This window comes from Sciurus vulgaris (genome assembly GCF_902686455.1).
Source record: "Sciurus vulgaris genome assembly, chromosome: 9".
NCBI classification, from domain to species: Eukaryota; Metazoa; Chordata; class Mammalia; order Rodentia; family Sciuridae; genus Sciurus; species Sciurus vulgaris.
This window is the reverse complement of record NC_136469.1, coordinates 135508865-135526303: the sequence shown is the minus strand read 5'-3', so window position 1 is coordinate 135526303 and position 17439 is coordinate 135508865. Positions and strand designations below refer to the sequence as shown.

Sequence of the window (17439 nt, the reverse complement as noted above, 5' to 3'; positions counted from 1 at the left end):
TCAATCTATATTTTTAGCCCCTCAAGAAGTTGGCAGGTTTCTACAAGCCATCAAATGTCCTCTCTCCCTATTTCCTCTCATTCCTGTTTATAGTGTAGCCATTTCTCTCCTGGGCTTGTCTTGCTCTGGAAACACCTGGACAAGGGCAGTCACAGTGGACAACAAACACAGCTCGTATTTTTCCACACCCCCTGCCCTGGAGCTACAGGGTTACTCAGCACATATCACCTTCTGCGCTGCCATAGCTGTAAAGGTCACTCAGTGTTATGACTCGGTGAAACATGGAACTTCACTTTTCCAGCCTCTGGATCGGCTCTCTGGCCACTCATTTATGACCACTGGGCCAAGGCCACTGAGCAAAGGGTTTCATCAGAGCAGCATTCATGCCCATTATCAATATTGGTATTAGTCAGGAAAAGACAGGCTAGCTGCTGTGACAAACACCCCTTAGTCTCAGTGACTCATAAAATAGCTCTCATTAAGTACGTAATACATAGAAAGGTGCCTAATTAACATTTGCTGAATAAATACTCTATAATATATATAACCAAATAGGTTGTTTTCATATATTTAATCTGTCACTGTTAAGGAAATCCAGGTTCAAAAAATGAAATCATACATAGAAAGCCATATACTGCAATGTGGTAGATTCAGGATCTGGGTCCAAATCCATGACAGGTACTTGGGCCTGCAGGTTTCTCCTCAGTAACAACCAAAGAAAAAGTAGATTCTACCTTATTCTCTGCATTCTCAACAAAGAAACCCTAAAGCCTGACCATCTCCCTGTAGTTTTAGATCCTTTCTCTCCTTGAATGATTTTGATCAGAGATATTACCCACTATCCACTACTTAATAGTTACTTTAGATGTCTCAAAAAATATAGTGGGAAAGAATCTATAGTTTTTGAAATAATGAGGGTTGGGCCTGAGACTTGTTCCTATAACTTGGTGCAGTGAGTCTATTTAATGATTTGTGCCCATGTCAATATTTGTATTCTGTACTGAGTGGTTTATTTATTTAACCAATGTTTTCTATTCACTTAGGGGATTTTATTACTAGCTATTCATTAAGTCTGGCACAGGCATACATTGTCCGATGACTACTTCTAAGGAGTTTGGACATATTAACCATCTCTATTGCATCTACACAAATGTGAGCCAAGATTGTCCAAAAGTGTTGATTGGGTCTGAACATAGGCAATACTTCATTCATTCAATATTTATTGAGCACCTATTATGTCTCAGGTACTGAGTAAGACCTGTTTTGAGATATGCTATTTTTTTAATTAACTTTTTTAGTTGACCACACTTCATATTGTTTATAATTTGAGTTCACAAATGCTTGCGGTGTGTGTGTGTGTGTGTGTGTATGGGGGGGGGGACAGTCAGGGAAGGGATGGAAATAGTAACATTTGTAATACATTTACAGACTGAAATGTCAGAAGATTTATTCTGATTAGAAACTAAAATGTCAAAAGTTATTCAACGGCACAGACAAAAACTTGCAAAATAAGCAAACTTCCTAGAATTATGATTCACATACGGAATGAAACTTAAATATAACATCATTTTAAGTGTCTTCCCATTTTATAAAAACATCAGGTACAATTATTTGACATTTTCAAACAGATACATTAGGGACACGTTGCACAGAAATAACTCGGGGAACACAAGCCGAAGATGTAAACAGAGTTTCACGGGTATCTCCGTCTCCTGAGTAAAGGCAGAAAATTTCTTAAGTGCTTTTATTTTTTTTCTTCATCCAACCAAACGATGCCATTGGGTCATTAGGTGTCACTTTAGAAGGCCAGAGCGAGGTGGAGTGTCCTGGCGCACAGAGCCACAGATGTGAGAAAGAAAGAGGGTGTTTAGATACCTGAGACCCTGGCTTTGGGTCCGCCTCTGCCTGGGGTTTGCAGGACGCTGCTCGCCCCTGCTCCCTCCTAACGAGTGTATATATTAAGCTCTTTGAAATGTGAGTATTATGGGAAGGATCGCAGTTGCTTTAAATTATAGGAGTTGGCAAGTGGCTGGGAGAAGGAGTGGGAGGCTGTTTCAGGAGGAAGAGAGTCGGAGACTCGCGCCGCAGCATGAGTGCCCGGCTCCCCGCGCCTTCCCCTGCCCAGACCAGCACTTGATTTTTCATCCAGTCGCCTTCCGCCTTGTTTTGGAGCAGCTCCGAGCGATAAGCCTAATTCTGCTTTACATTTTTTTTAATGGTTTCTAAATTCATGGGACAACCAAAGCCAGAAAGCCTCATGTTTGGGGGAAAAGTTTGATGCCAGCAATGCCCAGAAGAGGTAAGCTACTATTTTCATGACAGCTTTTCTCTTTTCTTTCCTCCTGTTTGGACTTTGTCAAAATATGTACTGGAAGGACTTGAGACAGCTACTTGTAAAGAAATGAGGAAACTTGTAGAAAGAATGTCAACAAATGATAAATCAGAGGTTGGAAAACCTCAGCAGCGGTGCCTTCTCCTACTTTCTATTCTGCTTGATGCGTGAATCTCCATGAAATATCTTTGACTCTTTGGAAAATGTCACTTCTTTGAGAAAATGCTGGGGGAGAGTCTCCAGAATCTCCCATCTGACAGACCTAGCGGTGGTCAGTGTGGTGATGGGCTGATTTCTGTCCAGGTCAGAGCATCTATGTTTTCCTATCCCCTCATGTGCAGCTCAACTTCGGGAGCTGTGTTTCCTGCGACTCAGAAAACCTTCCCGGAGGTTTTAATATCATTCCCAGACTCCTCTTAATTGTGGTTATGATGACGTATTATAAACTTGTTTTGTAGACTCTGTCTTTTGTAGTTAAATAGATATTTGAATTTGCTTATAATAACACGGGAAGATGTTACAGATACTATACATTCTTGGAGGAAAAAAAACTTGGACTTAATAATCGTTAATTCAAGTCACAGTCGGCCGACAATGTTGTTATCTCTGTAGGGTGACTTTGCCTTGCCAATTGTGCCTTATAAACAGGTAGGGAGCCGACGGCTTGAGAGACTTCCTTGTTTTTTGAGCATTGGTCCCAGACACAGCAGCTGGGGGGTTGAGGTGGAGAGGCATTAACTGTGGAGTGTGCGTTTCTGTTTCCCTGGGAACTCTGTTATCAGTGTTCCCATTTTTCCAAGGCAGAATTCCAGGTGCAAAAACTAGAGATCCACTGAGCTCTGCAAACTCTTCCTGCAGGCTGAGGTTTTTAACCGTCTCACATTGATTCCGCACACAGACACATGCGCTCACAGGCAGAGGTTTAAAAGCCCTGTGGGTCTGAACGCGCTCCTGTGGTTTGGGACACGGAGGTCGCCTCCGTCTGCAGAACCCACTGGGGTAGAAACGTTCACAGTCAAGGTGGCCAGGCCTGCGGGGAAATGTGAGGAGCCGCCAGGGACGCTGCTCTTGGGCTAAGAAAGGCTCTACCTTCCTGCTGTCCCCGTGGCTGTTCTGTTTCTGGAATATGTTTTCCTTCTGTGTCAAGTTCTGGTTACGTAAGGTATTAGCGTGGCTTCCCTGACTTACGGTCTCAGAGATTAAGGTCAGAGGAAGGACATCCTGTAAAAAAGAAGGCAGCTCCATCAGCTTGTTGCAGGCGGTCAGGGGACACCATTGTTGAACCTCTCTCTGTCCATCGTTCCAGTGAAGTAAGTGACCCGCTGCGGCCGAGCTCTTGTCCTTCTTTCTGGATTTCCTCTCTTCTGTTCTCCCTCCGCTCCGATCCATACCAACCCACCGAATGTTTTGGAGGGATCGGGGTTGGAGAGGCAAGATTATTACCCTCGCCTCCTTCCCAGTCCCTTCAGCCCATCCAGGCGGGTCGGGGAAGCCCCCACCCTCTTTGGAAGGGGGTCTCCGGGCCCCACCCATGACCTCATCGCAGGCAGCCGGGAAGCTGGGATGGCCAGCGGTTGCATGGCGCCTGAGCGCACCCTGGGGACGGGTGTGGCCTAGAACCGCGCGGTGTGGCATGACGTGGCTTCCCATCACGGGCTCCTGTGGAGGCTGGCGGCCTCTCTGGAAGACAAATCCGCCAGGCCCCACCCCTGAGACCAAGAAGGCCCCAATGAGGACGAAAACAAAGTGCGAGTAGGGTTGCTAATGAAGCCCGAGCCAGCTGGCTCATCGGAGGGCAGTCACGGGGGCAGTGGTGAAACCTGAACAGCGCCCTGGAAAGGGCAGGTCAGGGTGGTCCCCAAAAGGGTGCTAGTGACAGAGGTCCGATGTGCCCCAACTGCACACCCTGGCCTCAGAGAGGCAGCCCGTTCAAGGGGCAGGAGGCGGTATTAACTATAGAACTGCCGGAGGGTGGTGGCCAGGCCTCTGACCCACTTTGGATATGAACCAGGCTTAGCCCGGGTTGTGGGTTGCAGTCACAGGCCCCAGGCCTGTGTGCTGTACCCAGTGAGCCAGGCCCAGAGATCCACGCCTGGGGGCTAGGAAGGAGACATCGATTTAATTCAACAGGCCTAACCCGGTTCCCACTCTGCAGGAGACACCTTAGCGCAGCTCTTGGACCACGGTTCTCAGCATAGACAAATCAGACGCCAACAGCAGCGCACAAAGCATCCAGGACACCAAGGAGCGCTGTGTGATCAGCCTGCTGAAATCAAGGGAGCTTCTGGTGGAGTTGAGCTAGATCTTGGGGCTGAGCAGCTTGTCACAGAGAACCATGAGGAACAGGGGCATCCAGGCAAGGCTGGCAGGCAGAGGCACAGAGGTGTGAGGATCTCGGCCTGCTCCATAAGCCAAGTTGCCCGAGAGGCCAGGCTCTGTTCCGGGGGCACATCTTTCTTGGGTCATGATGAATATTTCCTGGTCAGGCAAATTTGAGAATGCAGAAAACTGCACCACCGAGGACCAGGGCCCCGGTTCTGGGTCAAAATGCCTGACTTCAAATCCAGTGCCCCCTCTTAACTGCCATGTGAATTCAGATCCATTCTAGTATCAGTTTCTTCATCTGTTAGTAAACACTTCCATTTCCAAGGGGCATTTTGAGGATCTAATTAGAGAATCCCTGCGAGAACCTACTATCAAAGTGCCTGGCGGGTAGAACTTAATGCGTGTTAGCTGGTTTTTGGTTCAAGTGCTGGTTTCTCTGCTGCAGAATCTCTCACACGTTTTACTTGGCTAATGTGCCCAATGACTCTCCATGAGAGGGTCATTAGAATCTAATAATTTCCAACTCATTTCACCAGGAAATAATTTTTTTCTCCCCAGCAGTATCACACAGACCACAATGTGTGCTGGAAAATGGTAAGATAGAATAGGTCCAGTGAGAAGAAGCCAAATGTCCTTAAGGAGCACAAAGTTTCCCAAGACCTATTTGAAATGTACCAGCCTCTTCACAAGTGATCTTTCATATTTCTGAGCTCCAGAAGCCCCTTAGACATTGACTGTCTTAAATCTGTTTTCAACTTTTAGAAGGAAGAGGTGACAGCAACGTGAATTTTTGGCAGTGATTTCACACTTGAAAAGCTAGCCTCTGCCTATGATTTGAGAACTTACTGTGTAGAGGACGATGCAAAAGAGAGACTAGAAGGAAATGTGATCCTGCTTTCAAGGAGTTATTGACTGAATGGGGAAAATAAGACATACCTTCCAATATCTGAAAGACAATATTAAATATTACAAGATATAATGTACAAAAGGCTCAATGTAAATGGGAATTGAAAGAAGAGACTCCAATAATCTGATTAATCAGTCACATTCTTTGACATCTATCATGCATGAGGAATTGGGCTAAGTCCTTTAGCATGCAATCAATCCATTTAAATTTTACAACAGGGCCATACGGTGGGAGTGAATTTGTTCATTTCACAGATGAGAAACCTGAGCCCCAGAGAAATTGAGTAACTTGCCTGGAGTCTTTCAGAACCCAGGCAGAAGCAAGTTCTCAACTTGGGTCACTCTGGTGCTCTGTGTCTATCACCAGGGGAAGACTCCTCCAAGGAGGGACCATGTCGACTGGCTTTGAAGGATGAGCAAGGGTTAGTGGAAGGTGCATTTCAGACAGAGAGACAAAAGCACCAGAGAGAAGAGCCCAGGAGGACAGACAGAACAGCAGCCCTGGCTGGACAAAGCACGTGTTCAGAGAGTGGAGAAGGGCGAGCTGAGGGACTCTGGGAATAATGAGAGCCTTGAATGCCAAACCACAGAGCTTGGACTTCTTTCATGGAATTATCATTAAAGGTTTGTAAACAAGAAAGTGACATGACCAGAAGGGATGATTAATCTGCTCACAGCAAGGACGGAGGCTGAACTTAGTGGGGAGCTAGATTTGTGCAGGCAAGAGGCAGCAACAGCTGCGGCTCGCAGGGCGGCGAAGGAGGAGGGGCCCACTTGGCCCAGCCTCCAAGGCCCTGACTGTCATTGTGGCCTTTCAAACAACCACCCTGAGACCTCCCTAAGTCCAGAGTCCGCAGGGAGCTCAGTTTTGATCCTGTAAAGTGGGAGAGGGTGGAGAACATAGAGTGCAGGAGGGACTAGTTGACCTGGGGGCCCTCCCAGCCCTCAAGCCATAAAGATAACATCCTAAGATGGAAATCATTAGCTGTGCAGTTCCCCATTCCATCCCCAGGTTCCAGACTTCTCCTTCATATCAAGCAGGCATGTTTCCAAAACAACTTTAGGGTCTACAAAAGTTTTATGAGTTTACAGTTATAGCAATTACATAATAATGGTATTGGCATGCAAGGATTGGGGGAGGGTGCATTCTGATATATCCCCTCAGGGGACGCTTCTGTCCATTTTCCTGGCCTCTGCCTCTTGCAAAACTCAACTGTCTATCTCAGACTGAGAACTCTCCCTGCAGCATGTACCATATCAGAGTCTTGCAGTGGTTTGCATGATAGTTAATTCACATTGGCGTCCTGTGACCTCCTACAACTGGTAAAGAGGTGATAAGCTTGCAGAGAGTAGAGATGAGTTCCTCTTTATTCTCCAATGCCTTATACCTGGAGCAGGTCTGAATGTTAATTGACAAACACAGCTCTGCAAGAGATGTCGCATTTCTTTATTTTTCTCGATCCAACTTAAATCTGATTCCAAGAATCGGTGCCAGTAAGAACTTCAGTTCCAGAAATCATTGGTGTTTCTAACGACACAATTTCCAACATTTGGGTCAGGCAGAGATTCTGGAACATCCTCTGTCACATCAATTCCACCGAGTTTTTATGTCCCTTTTATAAGGAAAGAACCAAATGAAGGAAATAGTGGAGAAAGCTCAACAGGAACAGGTTTATTCAGGACAAACCTGCAGAGGGGGGGCCCAGTGGACACTGAGACCCATCTTCTGCTTACAGGCTGAGGTAGATAGAGGGGCATGAAAGAATGGGGACATTTTCAACATTAGGCCATTGCTAGGAAAGGGTCCTTGCGGTTGTCACCTCCATTCTGAGGTGACCATTGTTCCATATCAGACCAGGTGTTTTCAGAATTCTAGTCCCAGATAACAGTTTCCTTATTTTGTGTGGTGAGGGAGTACTGTCTGGGGGTTAGGTCAGACCACGTCAAAGTGACCCTGAGGCAACTCTTGTTCTGAGATGGAAGATGTGTTCCAAAATGGCGCTGCCCGTGTCAAATTCTTCCCGATACCTCTCATGTCTGTGGATTTTACTTTCAATCCCTGGTTGGGGACTGAAATTCACTGAGAAGCCTGGGAATCAGATATCTGAGCACTCTGGGCAGCCTTGCCCTCTGAGGTCAGGTAGCCACATGGGGCCAGCGTGTCCACTTCTCATAGATGTCCCCAGTCTTCCTAAGTTTGGAAAAACCTCTCATCAAAAGTCCCTTACTTTCCCTTCCCACCATATACACTGAGGCTGGGACTCTGAAAAAAAAAAAAAAAGGAAGAGGTGCTGCTTTCAAGAAACTTCTACTTCTTGCTCTGCAAAACCCTTCAAACAAGGAAATGCAAAAGGTCAGGCAATGCTCTTGAAATGAGAAGCTGGAAATGGAAAGACACACTGATTAAGATTTTGGTATGTGATACTGAAACAGGCCTACTCGATAATCACCAGTAAAATATGTGCCCCACTAAATAGTATCATGACTTCCTCGCAGTTTTACTGTTTGCCACCGGAGGAGGTATTATGATCAGATTCATAGTGTTTTTTTATTGAGTACCTACTATAGGCCAACACTGCATATATATTGTTTGCATGTACCCATTTCTTACACTAGGAGAGGCAAATAGCTTATCTACCGACAGTAAGAGATGGAGCTAATACTTAACACTCACGTTGTAACTATCTCCAAAACCTACGCCCCTTCCACACGACCACACTGAATCCCAGAAAGAACTCCTGACATTCTATTTGGCCATTTGGAGCTCTGACTAATCCTTCTGTAACCATTTCCAACTAAAATTTATTTTAAATGGAGTTCTTTCTTTTTTCTCACCATAAACAGAGTGTAATTCTATTTGGTTCAGTGATAAGTCATCTAAAGAATTGTTTATTTCCCAACATGCAACTCATGGTGAGGTTGCAGGAGGGGAGATTCGATTCAATTTGAGAGGACAGCAAGGTCAAGCACTTTGTCTAAGGCCACAGTTGAAAGAGAACTCAAACTCCAGAACATATTTGTCTTTCTTCTTCTGCCTCAAGGTCAAGGGAAGGAAGTCAGTCCTAACTAATGAAAGGCTATTTATAGAACAGTGTTAAATATTTGCAATTTCAGGGCCTTTATGTGCTACCAGTAACACAGGACCAGCACTAATGTAGCTGTCTTAAAACACATCCTAACAGATGTACTCTGAGAAGGCTTCAGAGCTGTCGTTGAAACACCATGGCCTTGCTCATGGCTAACATCTCCCAACAGCAGATTTTCTTAGATTGATAAGCGATTTGTTTTCAGTTCCTTTTTCGAAGCATTAATTTATTTAGAAAAGACTTTCATTAAGTAATTTTTATCTCCTTCCACTCGAAGCTGGACACCACCGGAAGCTTAGTTAAAGGATCCTTGAAATGGATCAGAATTGCCAACGCACTTTATCATAGGTATCTCTATCAACTGCCAGGATCCTTCACAATTCCTCTTTCCTTCACAGTCAAAATCAGGCTCCTGGATGTGGCTTGAGAGTGTGCTATGATTTGAATGCCACCCCCCAAAAAGCATGTGCTGGAAACAGTGCTCAGTGCCACAGCTGGGAGGCGGGGCCTAACAGGAGGTGTTTAGGTCACAAGGGATCCACCCCCAGAATGGGTTGATGCCCCCCCCCCCCAGAAGGGTGGTGAGTCATATGGGACATGCTCTCTCTTGCCATTCTGCCTTCCATCAGGGGATGACACTGTAGGAAGGCATAGGGGCCCTGCCAGACATAGGCCCCTTGATCAGAGACTCCTAGCCTCCAGAGATGAAATAAATACATTTGTTCTTTGTAAATTACCTAGTTGCATTCATTCTGTTACAAAACATAAAACAGATAACAAGAGGCCTTTAGAAATCTCTCTTGCTCTCTTTTTTTTTTTTTTTTTTCTTTTTCCCAGTCAGTGCCATGGGATTGAACCCAGGGCCTCATGCGTACTAGGCGATCACTCCACCACTGAACTACATCCGTGACCCTCTGATCTTTCTCTTGGCTGCACTCCTCGTCCACCTGTGCTCCTGTCACTGTCCTCCAGACACTCTCTACATACAGTGAGCTCCTCAGTTTCCGGGGCAGCCCTCCTCTCTAACTGATACAGTTCTAAAGAATCTGAGTCCACGTCCTATCTTTGTACAAACTATGTTAAACCACATGAAATTGCTGACCCTCAATCATTTTATTATTGACAAAAAAAATCACAATTTTATAGGATTTCAATATAATCTAGAAATGTAAAGACAAGCTCTCACTTCTTAAAGATGGTGTGTGTGCCAGTTCTTTCATACAAGAAAAATGTGTTGATCATCCTCTGTCCCTGAGAATGAGATGGAACAGTGTCTAACAGACTTTTAGAATTTATCTGAGCTGCAGACCTCACTTCAGCTCCAATGTCAGCAGAGGCAAAGCACTCATACCTAATAAAGTCACCCCTTCCATGTAAACACCACGGCTCACCAGAATGCTCTTTCTCAAGCCAGAATCTACTTCTTTCTATTATCTCATGATTGGTCCTTGTTTTACTTTTAGATAGAGCCAGTCCTCTTTCCTCTGGCATTTTAAATACTTACCCACTCTCTCCCAGAACACACAGGGAGGACTTTCCCAGACACCTGGGACTCACCCACCATGTGCACAACCCTCTTGAAACAGACATCTAGACTTGATCACCTAATTCTGAATGATTTTCACAACCCCAACCAACTTCACATTGGTGACCTGGGATGGCACATGGCTCTCCCAAGTCCTGAATTGAGAAAGAATCTGAACCCCATCTGGGAGACAGAAAGAGATCAATTAGTGATGTCCAATAGAAAATCAGATATTTTCCAGGGCTGTTCTAATTACTACTCTGGATTTTGTCTAACAGCCCAAAGGACAGGGAAACTTACTCTTACTTAAATACTTTGTTTTCCTTAATGCTAATTTTGCATCAGTTTTGCTAATCAACCCCTCTCATGAAAAGATTGAATAAAACATTCAGGTTATTTCTTATATTTAGTTACAGCACAGCTTGTTTTCACCCATGTTATGGTGCCACTTTTCTTCTTAGTGAGCTAAAGCATAATGAAGAATCTGGAATTACGATCTCTTTCAGTTTCAGCTCTAACCCTTCCTCAGGGTTGTGTGTTGATCGGCAAGTCATTTGAATACTCAGTCTTTGGATACCATTGAAGCTGGAAATAGTACTTACCTACTCCACTGGACTCACTGGAAGTATTAAGTGAGATACTATGTTAGAAAAAGCATAAGGCTAGAAGGTGAAATTTAAAGGCTGGTTATTATTAGGAGCCTGATTCTTCTAACTGGCCAGCTTAATTTCCCCCTAGCCTCTTGGTTATGGTGGAGTTCTTTTCTCTGGACAAATTGGCATCTAGCTGGAAATTAACAAAAATTCAAGCAATGGGAATGCAAACACACGGGTGACCTGGTGAATGGGCTTCCCTGCGAGTGCTCACATGTCAAGGAAGAGAATCTCAGCCAAGATGGAAGTGTCTCCATGATGTGGTCAAAGCAGAGACAAGAAAAACCCAAGCAGCTCTCCCTGGCTTTCTTTGATGACAGTCATGTCCCCTTACTTGTGATTTCAATTTCCACAGTTTCACTGCAGTCCAGTCACATTCCTTGGTCAACCATAATTCAAAAATATTAAATAGGTAATTCCAGAAATAAATAATTCACAAGTTTTCAATTATGCACCATTCAGAATAACAGGATGAACTCTCACCCCATCCTCTTCTGTCCTGCCTGGGACATGAATCAGCCTTGTGTCCAGTGTCTCCATGCTGTATATGCTACTTACCTGTTAGTCACTGAGTGTTCCCTTTAGTTGTCAGATGGACTGTCATGGTAAAGCAGTGCATATGTTCAAATAACCTCAATTTTACTTAATAATGACCCCAAAGTACTAACTTTTATTAGAGTAAATTGTTATAATTGTTCTATTTCAATAATTACTACTAGCGTTGTCATTCTCTTGCTACACCTAATTTATAAGTTAAATTTTATAAAGGTGGATATGAAGGTGTATACAGGTGAGAAAAAAACACAATATATAGAAAGGTCTATACTATCTGAATTTCAGGCACCCCTTGGAGGTCCCCTTGATAATGGGGTACTGCAGTATCCCAGGCTTTGAGCGTGTGGTTTGGGATGATTCGTACTTGCCCTTTGTTCACATAATTCAGCATTGATCTTCTAATTCTTTGGTCCACAGACATATTAGCATTTCTCAGAGATGCATCATCAGCAAGACATTAGCATAGCTCTGGGCAACACACTGAGTCAGGGGCCACGATGCTTAATCTACAGGCCAAGCAGAAAATGCTTGGTGTGTAAGCCCCATGAGACCCCAGAGGGCCAGGACTGGCGGCTCCACCTGCACCAGGCAGATACCATCTGATGCAGGGTATCCCAGGAAAATGTGGCCCTGCAAGCACCATTTTATTTTCAATAAAATCCATATATCTAGATTTTTATGTGAAATGTTCCTATTTTTAAATGCTTGCTCTGTGCTTGACCTATGAAGTGGCATTTGCATAGAGTTGAACTCACTGTCCTTTTCTGTGCTGTGTGAGAAATCTCATGGGCCTTTGCCATTCTGCAAACTCATTACCCTGCCCGTAAGACCGGAGAGCAGAGCCCCACACTCCAGCAAAGTGGAGACCTGTGTGAAGGCCTCAGTTTATCTTCCAAACACCCTTACGGGGCTCGTGTGGTGTCTACCCGTTTTACAAATGAGACCCACACCTCACCATTGCTCAGCAGTGACACATATAAATGGACACCCAATCTGCTGTCCAACTGAACTGCAGTCCTGTGCCCTCTGCTAGGCCCAGAGGAAGAACCGTGGAGTGTTACCGCGGACATGGAGTGAGCGAGGATCCTCCTGTCCCCTCTTAGCCTTAAGCTCCTTGAACTTCTACCCCTCTGTGAAGAACTGGCCCCTCCTGCGTGTCCCCCTACTCCTTAACTTAGTGCTCTTCTCCCCTAGACGGCTGCATTGTCTCTCCCTCTCCCACCCCGTTCTTTGTGCCCGGTGTCTCTTTCCTTCCACACCACGTCTCTGGTCTCTCTTTCTGTCACCCACGTTGTCCTCCTATGCTCTTCCCTTCTGCTTTCCCCGCCCTTCTCTCTCCTTCTGACCACCTTCTGCAGAGTCCCTCCCTCTTTTTTCATTCTCTCCTGCCCTCTTCTCCACACCTCCCCCTCAAAGTCTAAGATCTACTGCTCTGTCTGTATTTATGCTTTATTTCCTGTCACTTACAAGCCCCCAATAAATAGAGTGCCTAGCACAGAGCCTGGTATGTGTTGTTTTTTTTTTTTAAAAAAAAAAACCCTAAACACCAGTTGGCCCCTTTCACACATGATTTGAGGTAAATTGAAAGAAATGTGCAATAAAGCAATTTAAATAGAAACAGAAAATTAAAGCCACGAAGGGGAGGAGGAACAAAGTACATGAACCACAGGACCAATCTGGTTACTGTGACTGACTGTGAAATTCTGCTTCCTGGCAGCCAAACCCAAGTCTTTTCAGACAAAAATTGGCCCGTATATTCTTGGGTGTGCTTGGGCCAAGGGCCAATGCAGGGCACCCTTTCCTCTGCCCTGACCCAGATCCTGCCTTGGAGCACATATTTCCCCTGTACTTGGGTTTCATTTTCCGCAATCCATTAATCTCTCTCGGAGCCCTCAGTGCTGTGTCTCCTACTTAGAATGTTGCTTTGTGGGTAGAGAATACAAGTCTCATAACAAAGGCACTTCACAGCTGAAGCTGTTGCTATGGCATTGCTAGAGGAAACCTGTCGCTCCTGGTTAATCTGAAAGTCTACTGAATACCAGTTCCAGGTGCAGCTGGGAGATATATGGGAGGAAAGTATCAGATAAGGGAAGAAAGGAAAAGCTCTCCTGAGGGGTTTTTCCTTTGAGACACTCATTTCTCCATCCTTCCTCCCCGTGCTCTTTCCTGTGACCACCACTTTCCTTCTGAGACAGATTTCAGGTTTTGGATATGTCCCTCCAGTAGGAATTCCAAAGTCATTTCCCGAGATTTAGTGCTCATTACTTAATATTTTAATCCCAAAAGGCAGCACAGGGTCAGTAGGCTCTGAAACTGGAACAGACTTTGTGGAAGCATGAGCTGCGGTTTTCTGGACTGGTGCCATGGGTCGATTAACTTGCCATCTACTTGTTGCAAAAATCGAGAACAATAGTACCCATTTTATTAGTGTTATTGTGAGGATTTTATGAAATAATAGTGTGCCCTATAAGTCATAGCTAATATTAAAATTCCTGTTTCTACTATGGGAATGAAATAGAAGAGACACTATTAGATACACAGGGTGGTGACTGAATCACAAAGCATCAGATTTTTTCTCTCTTCTTTCCTCTCTCCCTCCCTTCCCTTTTTTTCTTACATTTCTCCTTCCCGTCTTCCTCCCTTTTTTCTCCCTTCAGAGCTACCCAGCACGCGCATGCATTCAATAAGCTTCCTAATTAAACAAAGATTGCAGATTTTTTTGAACAATCCCAACTATAAATTGCCTTAATTATAAGATTTGCATCCTTTATTACACAAAACAATATTCTAAATGGGATTTGAGTGAGATCCTGAAAGAGATCCAGAAATGCCTGGAAGTGGGAGAAACAGAACGTGGTGACATGGCCTAAGTAGGGCATGAGTCTTGGCTGGCGTTCCCAGCCTTGGCTGCACCCGAACAATCAACAGTGTAGCTTGGAAAAACCCCCAAGTCCAGGCTGCACCCAACACCATTGCATCAGGGTCTCTGGAGGCAGAATCCTGGCACGTATCATGGTTGAAAGCTCGCTGATGTTTAGCCACAGTTGAGAAGCATGGTTTGAGGAGAAGCCCAATGGTGTGGAAAGCATGCACATCAGGCATCCCAAGGCTGCATGGTGCACTCAGGTGTGAAGACATCCGTCACCCTCCAGATGCCACAGAGTCCTTTCCAATTTGAAGAAACAGTAGTCATGCTATGAAAGGAAGGAGGGAGTGGCTTGGAGAGATCCACGGTGGCCTTGTTTGTGCCTTCAACAGACGTGGTAGAACCCAGGTGGACAGAGAGAGAGTCAGCTGAGGGGTTAACAAAGCCAGGATGACCATTTTTAGAATGCAACTCATTTTTTGAATACAGGAAACGTGAGCACATTTAAGCTAAAACAAGTCTACCCTATCTGGTAAGCTTAAAACTTAAATTTTGGAAAAATGGTAAAAAAATATGTGTTTTCACCCATTCATTAGAGGCTCTTAACCAAGGATGTCCCCTGCTTCACACCTCACCGTGTATTTCATTTTAATTGCCATTTATTAAATTTCCTGCTGTGTCAAATATGCCATTTGGTCACTTCTCTTTACCCTCAAAAATCCTGTAAAGTGACTGCGTCCCATTTCACAGACAAGAAATTTCTCAGATGAGTAAAGAAACTCAGAGAGTTTCAAGAGTTTGTCTGAAGTCAGTCAGTTTGAAAACTAGGACTTGAGCCTAGGTTTGTGTGACTCCAAAGTCCAGAATCTTCCTACTCTACCCCTCTGGGTGTAAAGAAAAAATTCAATCCTAGGAGAACTGCACCATACTTCCTTCAAAACCTGTAAAACGGAAAACAAAAAACAAAAACAAAGAAAAAAAAAAACTCTATGTCCTGAAAGATACACCCCATATCAATGGCCTCTGAACAAAATCAGTGAAAAGTGAAAATGTCTCCAAGGCTGAAGCTAAACCTTCAAGTTGCAGAAGGGCTTGATTTCAGAGAGAGTGGGGTGGGCACGAGGTCTTTGCCGTCATTGACACAGATGCCCAGGAAGGTAGTAGAGAAGCGTCCAGAATCTGTGTGGCCCACAAGGACATTCAGGGGGAACGTGCAGCCTTCCGAGCTAAGGGCAGGTGAGTTTGGACAGGAATAATCACCCCAGCTCCACTCATGCCCACCATCTGCCCACTCTTGTCTCCTCTCCTGTGCACAGAGTCCTTGCCCATGTCCTCCTGGAGAATCATCCAGTACATGCCAGCTTATTGGGTCAACTCTTCTTGTGGAAACCCAATCTACACAGCCCTTAATTACCCTGAAAACTGATTAGAGTCCATTTGTAACAATTTCCTCCTGCTATATCCAGGTATATATGGTCCACAGGGCTGCTTTGGTTTCTGGAATATTAACTTAGAAGATAATGAAATCTAATAAAAACATATTAGCTCCAAATAGCAGCATAATCTGTGTCAATGAGATGATTCCCATCTGGTCTGCAGAGTGTAAATATAAGTATTACTTATCCTTGTAATGAGACAGAGGAATGAGAAAAATATTACTTTCTTTCCAATGAAAAAATCTTCAAATTCAAGAATTGCTAGTGCAATGTCTGCTTGGAAGAGTCAGTGACATTTCATGTTGCCTTTTTAAAATTTAAAAAAAAAGGAATTTAATTTTATATTTTAAAAGAAACTGACTTTCAGGTTCATTCCAGGACAAATTCAGAATTTTTGAGAATAAAGTTGGGTAAGACCATAACAGAGACTGTTTAGTTTGGACAGAAAAATTGCCAAAAATGCCCATAAAAGGGAAAATTGGCTAAGAATTTCTTTTTCAGCTCATATTTTCAGATTTTAAAATTTGAGAGAAGATATGATACACCCATAATAAGCAAACACCTCATACAGGGCTTGTGTCTCACAGAAAGTTGTCACAGGGAGTTTGTGGTGTTTTGGCCAAGGCTGCTGTCCATGATGCCCTTCACCAATCACAAACATCACCAGAAGAAAGGAAAGGAAAGAACAGGCTGAGACCCTACTGTGCGTCAGGCTTGGGCCCTCAGTCCTGACTAGGCACTGGACGAGCACTCTCCTATGTGGGCCTTCCAGTTACTCCCTTGAAGTGGGTGTTATTCCCATTTCCCCCGTGCCCCGCCCCCCACCAAAAAAAGGAAAAGAAGCTGAGGAAGATGCAGTAACTAAACAGCACGACTGGTTTATGGGGTGAATCCAAGTTGGAAAATGAAACTGAAATTCTTATCTGTCCAAAATTTGTTTGAAACAATGGATGAATGAATCTTAGAAGCAACAAAATAAGAGGAAAAAAAAAAGATTTCATCATACTCTGAATCTCTAGGCCCCAGCTCACTCTAACCCTGGGAGACAGGAAGTGGATGACTTCTGTGAATCTGTGCCTCAGTCAGGGCATATCAGGGTGGTCAGGAGCCTCCCAGAGGCACCATGGCCTCCTCCACAGATGACTTGTTGGTCGTGAGGGCTGGCATGGCCCTCATCAAAACCCATTCTCTAACTAAAGGGCATGAAGCTCCAGGGGATCAGTCCTCACAGAAGAGGAGGAATGGAAGAGTCTGGAAGAGATGGGAGAGTGCACATAGACAGGAACAGGGAAAGACTTGTACGTGCCACCCTTAGGTAAGGCCAAGATGCCCTGTTTGGCCGAGAGGAATGTTCTGGAAGGAAAGTAACAACCTTAAAGTTCAATGAGGATTCAAGTTCAAACTGTGAGGAGTTGGGAAGATAAGAGGTAACTCTGACTGTATTCTGAAGGAAGGGGCAAGCCTCCAGAGGCTTCCGAGTGAGGGAGAGACTCGTGGGAAGCAGAGATTGGGAGGATGGAGCTGTCTGTGGGGGGCAGGGGTGGTGGACTGGAAGTGAAGGAGACCAGCGGGGGGACTTCCTCAGCATCCCCTGGCTCTCGGGGTCCAGGCTGTGGGCGGGAGGACTCTGCAAGTCATGAGCTCTCCTGCCTTCTGTCCTGGGTGCCAGGAAGCGGTGCAGAGGAAGCGGCATCTGGGGCTGCCACGCTCTGCCTGATGTGTTCTCGTTGAATGAGCTAAATCCCCATGGCTTTT

At 44.9% G+C, this 17439-nt stretch overlaps 1 protein-coding gene across 2 annotated transcripts in view; it reads left to right on the top strand.

The window, feature by feature from the left end:
* The first annotated feature begins 1499 nt into the window (after window positions 1–1499).
* C1QTNF7 (C1q and TNF related 7) overlaps window positions 1500–17439 on the top strand; it is a 119622-nt gene continuing 103682 nt past the window's right edge. Inside the window, exon 1 of one of the 2 annotated variants that reach the window (XM_079153615.1) lies at window positions 1500–1974. Coding sequence is in view for 1 of the 2 variants with exons in the window: in XM_079153613.1 (XP_079009739.1) it covers window positions 2278–2299 (22 nt within the window). In the remaining variant the exon portion in view is untranslated. The other variant, XM_079153613.1, reaches the window with a different exon arrangement.